The following is a 5,000-nucleotide window of genomic DNA, read 5'->3' on the forward strand; positions in this document are numbered from 1 at the left end:
TTTTCCTATTTTTTAAGCCTTCTTTCAAAAAACGAACTCTTGAGATTTCTCTCTTGCTTAAATCTTGACAGAAGGTCAGATGCAAGTTTAAGGGCCATTGAATTTGTTGCTAGTATACTTAGAACGCCAGCTGCAGATATCGCAAATGTATCTGATGAATGGAGATTGTACATTTATGATGAAGAGACCAGGAAATCTGAGAAAGCCACAAGAGTTGATCATTACTGGAGTGACATCTTTCAACTCCAGACAGGAAATGGAAACCCGTGATACCCTCTGCTGACAAGAATGGTGAAGGCAGCCTTGGTGCTGCCCCATGGAAATTCAGATGTCGAAGGGGGATTTCAGTAAACAGCAGAATGTTGACAGCTGAAAGAAACAAACTGTCGGAAGAAACTATAAATGGGCTGCGTAATAGGCCACTTGCACTAAGAGGTCATGTGACATAGTTTTTATGAAAATGAAAGTTACATGATTTTCCCTTCGAAACACTATTAGTGGGTCATCTCTTAAACAAAATAATAGTGATTTGGTTTTTCAAACCCGCACCATTTGCTTAAAATGAGAAAGTCCGTAACTGGTCACGTGACCAAAACTTGATTTTTTAAAATTATGAATTACCGCTTTCTGGCACAAATTTTGCACTTGAACTTCAAGGAAAATGTTGAAAAGATGATGTGGTAACGTTTATGGCACATCTGAACTCAACTATCAAACATTTAACAAGATATAAGCAAAAAGTAGTTTTGGCCGCCATATTGGAAGGCAAGAGTATGCCCTCCAACATGGCGGCCAAGACAAATCAAGCTAGTTTGTTGAAAAATCAAAGTACATAAAATATCTCCCTTAAATGCGTTTCCTCTCAAATTTCGCGTGTAAGATAATTTTTATGTGTTCTGTCAATTTTTAGCAACAGCAAGATTACAACTCACTGTTTAAGGAAAGCATTGGTCACGTGACCTCTTAGTGCAAGTGGCCTATACCAAGGACATGGTCAAGTTCTCTGACCCACAATCACACAGGCCAGAAAGAGTCCCTGCTGTTACTAAGAAGTTACTGCGCTCTGTTAGATCCGCACACGCGGCTTACAGACAGAAATGTGAAAAACAGAAAGAAGAGAATGAAAGGAGAAGGAAGGAAAAAGAGAAAGAAGAGGCAGAAATTGCTAGGCATCAGAAAGAAATGGATGCTTTGAAGGCCAAGAATGCGTCACTCCTTGAAAAGGAAACAGCCCTTAAGGAAAGAGAGAAGGAGCTAAGAGAAAAGCTGGAAGGAGTTGGCCAGCTCCTTATTGACGGAAACAGCAAGCTGAAGAGTTCATTCAAAAGCAGTGATAGAGCTGGCATATGTGCAGCGGACGTAATGATAGAAACTGCGTCAGGGTTATCACAGAAGCTTAATGCAGAGATATCTAAGATAAGAGAGAAGCAGAGGAATGTCGAGTGTCAAAAGCGGAAGCTAATTGAAAAAATCTTAGGAGAAGTTCCAGTTCCTACGAAGAAGACCAGGGTGTGTGCCTCGGTACCAAAGTAAGCATCAAAGAAGAAGAGCAAGAAGAAATCCAACGTTAAGACAACCACAGCGACCTAAAAGCAGCGGTGACGGCCTTGCTTATATAAGAATTTCCGAATGCTTCAGCTTACCTGAAAATACATGAGTTCATTCAGAACAGTGGCTTGTGTTATTTGGCCTTATTTTTTGTAATTCTAAGTGTTTTTGCAGCAAATCAATTTCCTTTCTTGTTACTTGCATTCACAGAAGTGTCAAAACTGAGTTTTGGACTCGAACCAGTTGATATTGTCAACCATTGTTGAACTGAAAGGGATGTCAGATTGCCCTAGTTATTGATGGCACATGCCGAAGAACTTATTGTCAGTAAGATAACGTTATGATTCCAGAAAAAAACTGATTGTTATTTTTGACTTGGAAAGACATTTTGGAAACCGGAAAAGCGTCTTTCTTTTATTGACTTTTAATTTGGCAACATATTAAATCCGTACATCTAGAGTGTCTAAAAACTAAAGAACCGTGCGTTGGGCCTATAAGTTACTTTCAGATTGGTCCTATATTTTTGCAGTTTTGGCGGGTTTTGTCCTATATTTTCAGGTCCTTGAGTCCTATATTCCTGTATTTTTGAACCCCTAAAGCGCTTGACACCCTGTGAGAAAGCATAAATCTACTTCAGAAATTGCAGCAAACTGGAAGAAAGAAGAGAGAAATTTACAGTTCAATGGACCCAGAGAAAAAATAAGAAGTTCCTTTAAATTGTTTTGAAAAGTACAGGTCTATGGACCCATAAAAAAAACACAGACTCTTTCAAATAAAGATGAAAAGTGTAGGTCAATGAACTCACACGATAAAGAGCAACTTCTCTCAAATAGATTCTTGTAACACCTATATACCGTTTTTTTGTAGTGTACAATAAAGTTATTATTATTATTATTATTATTATTATTATTATTATTAAACTGTCAACAAAAGTACAAATAACCTGGCAGCGCATGAGTATAGGCTACCTAGAGCCTCTTGTTATTACTCACTCGTTGTGAAGGATCGTTAAACTCACTCGTTCGCTTCGCTCACTCGTTCGTTTACGCGTTTACGCACTCATCAACCATGAAGTAATCTATATATATCTGGGAAACATTTGCCTCTTCAGTTACGTTCCACTGTGTCTGTATCCTGTAAACTCAGGGAAGCATGAACAGCTGAAATATGGAAATAACTTAGTTTTATTGTATAGTGACTAGTTCTTGTTTTCTTTACTGTGAGGTATCCAAAGGTTTCTGCTAGGTTTGCTCCTCTTGAACAGTAGTGTGTTAATTTGTACCCCTTAATGAGCTTTCATGCAGAAAGTTGTGGTGTGATACGAAAGAAGGGTGGATTTAATTTTCATTGAATATTAATAGTGTTTGACGAAATAAAAATTCCTCGACATCCGTGACTGACTTCAACTCCAAGTAATAATTCATTCCACCCCTCCCATAGACGAAGCATAATAACAGATCATGGCTGAAGCTCAAGGAGATCCTTTCCTTGGCGGTTACGATGACGAGTTTGTAGATGCCGTAGAAGGTGATTTGCTTTGTAACATATGCCAGCTGCCGCTAAAGGAGGCAGTTCAAACGGAGGTGTGCGGCCATCGGTTCTGTAGACAGTGTCTTGAGCAGCATTTCATGAGGTAATTCGCGTCTTGCACTTATTTGAGAGTAATAAATTGTAATGTTTATCGGTTGATGCACGGCGCAAAGATAAGCGTAACCTCTACTTCTTAAGACGACAATAAATAATAGATGATAGCATCGAGGATGTAAGTTTCACCAAAACTGAGTACGACACTCGTAGGGGCTAAAAAGATTTTTCGGTAGATGTCTGGCATGCTCAGTGCGAAGAGAATATATAGTATGCAGTGGTATAAATATAAAGAAACTGCAGTGATGATGACAGGGATTCCACGCGTTGCGTACAATCCCTCTTGTACATGAAAAGGCCGCGAAGTTGTGTGTTTAAAGATGAAATTCAGAACTTGCCACTTTCTAAACTAAAAGAGCTAGTTTGTAAATTTGTTTATGATTCGGCGCTTTGAGTGAACTATCGCGATAAGAATTCAGTTGTTTCGCAACAATATGGAGATATAGCAGTCGAGTTAGGTAGGAATCGAAGCATGAACCGAGTCAGGAATCGAGCTAGAAAACAACTACGGGTGTTCGCAATCGTCCGGTCGTCATAGACGACTAAAACCTCATGCAGACAAAAAGATGACTGAAAAAGTCGTCCTTTGCGCGAAATAAGTTTATTCCACCTGTGGTCTGGTCAACTTGAGAATCGCGTACGTCTGAGGTATCGTCCCCAGGGTCTTCTCGGCTTTCAATATGGCGGCTCTACTGTACTTGACAGCTGCAACTGCTTTTTTGTCAAGCCGCATTCGGCCGATCGCGATCACAACTGATGTGGCGTTATTTATAGGGCGTTTAGCCGACTGCAAGGAAAGTTGCTGGTTATGAATTGTACTAGTAGAGATGCTAGTGAGGTACACTGGTAACTATTGCATACCAGAAGAGCTAAAGGTATGTTCAATGCTGCTTGAGATTCAGAGATCCTGATGACTATGACAGTTTTTTTTTTGTTCTAACTACATTTGGCGTCACCTGTGGTCTATTACTGGAAAAAAAAAACGGCAACATGGAATCTATTTGTTAAATGGATCACCACTCTCTCCAATAAAGTACAAATAGGTTAAGTGGATTATAGCCGGGAGGCAGTGTAGCCCATTGGTTAGGGCGCTGGCCATGAGATCCGGGAATCCCGGGTTAAAGACACGTTCTGACCACTGGTTGAATTTGTTCCTGGTAGTCCCTGGTTCAACTTCTCGGCTGCACTTGTAAATAGCCAACTGGTTTGCCTCCGGCCAGTTGGGATTCTTAACAGATGTTGTTGAATGTTCTATTCTGTCGTGATTGTGATTCGTTGGCCCTGAAAAGCCCCTTGGGGAGTGGTAAATTAAGTATGTATGTATATTGTATATACAAGAATGAACAGTTTTATCACGAAATTACCGGTACGGTCTTTGAATGAAAGTGGTCAAGCCCTTTAGGCGGTCGCAGAAGGATGTAACGCCGGGACGAGATTGTCCAAAATATGATCAGTTGGCCAAGAAGCGACGCTTTTAAAAAGTTTACTAATCTGCGCAACGATTTCAGTATTTGTCTATGCAACCGGAATATGCACACTCTAAGCACATCTAAGTAAAGGCGTGTACGAAAACCTTGGGCAACGGTTAACTTGGAGTATATTAGTGATATTTTAACCAACCCTTGAACGAAAGGCGCCTCGAAAGGAGAAGATAATGAATAGGCCATTTTACAGTTGTTTGGTCAGTCGCCTAGCCTATGAATGGCTGCGAGGTTGCCGATGACTTTGTCTTGATACAGACCTCACTTCTTTTATCATGTAAATTGTGTTGTTGAAATTCTAATTAGTTTACATTAACATCAGAAAAG

The 5,000-nt window shown here is 40.1% G+C and overlaps 1 protein-coding gene and 1 pseudogene across 1 annotated transcript in view; both read left to right on the plus strand.

Annotated features, from left to right (window-relative positions):
• The first annotated feature begins 990 nt into the window (after positions 1 to 990).
• Positions 991 to 2,163, plus strand: LOC137981097 (uncharacterized; annotated as a pseudogene).
• A 918-nt stretch (positions 2,164 to 3,081) lies between these two features.
• The window catches only part of LOC137980217 (TNF receptor-associated factor 4-like), a 29,132-nt gene continuing 27,213 nt past the window's right edge, over positions 3,082 to 5,000 (plus strand). Inside the window, exon 1 of the mRNA XM_068827608.1 lies at positions 3,082 to 3,181. Within this exon, the coding sequence (XP_068683709.1) occupies positions 3,177 to 3,181 (5 nt within the window). The 5' untranslated portion in view covers positions 3,082 to 3,176. The remainder of the gene's footprint in view (positions 3,182 to 5,000) is intronic.

The sequence above is a fragment of the Montipora foliosa genome, chromosome 12 (assembly GCF_036669935.1).
Source record: "Montipora foliosa isolate CH-2021 chromosome 12, ASM3666993v2, whole genome shotgun sequence".
NCBI lineage: Eukaryota > Metazoa > Cnidaria > Anthozoa > Scleractinia > Acroporidae > Montipora > Montipora foliosa.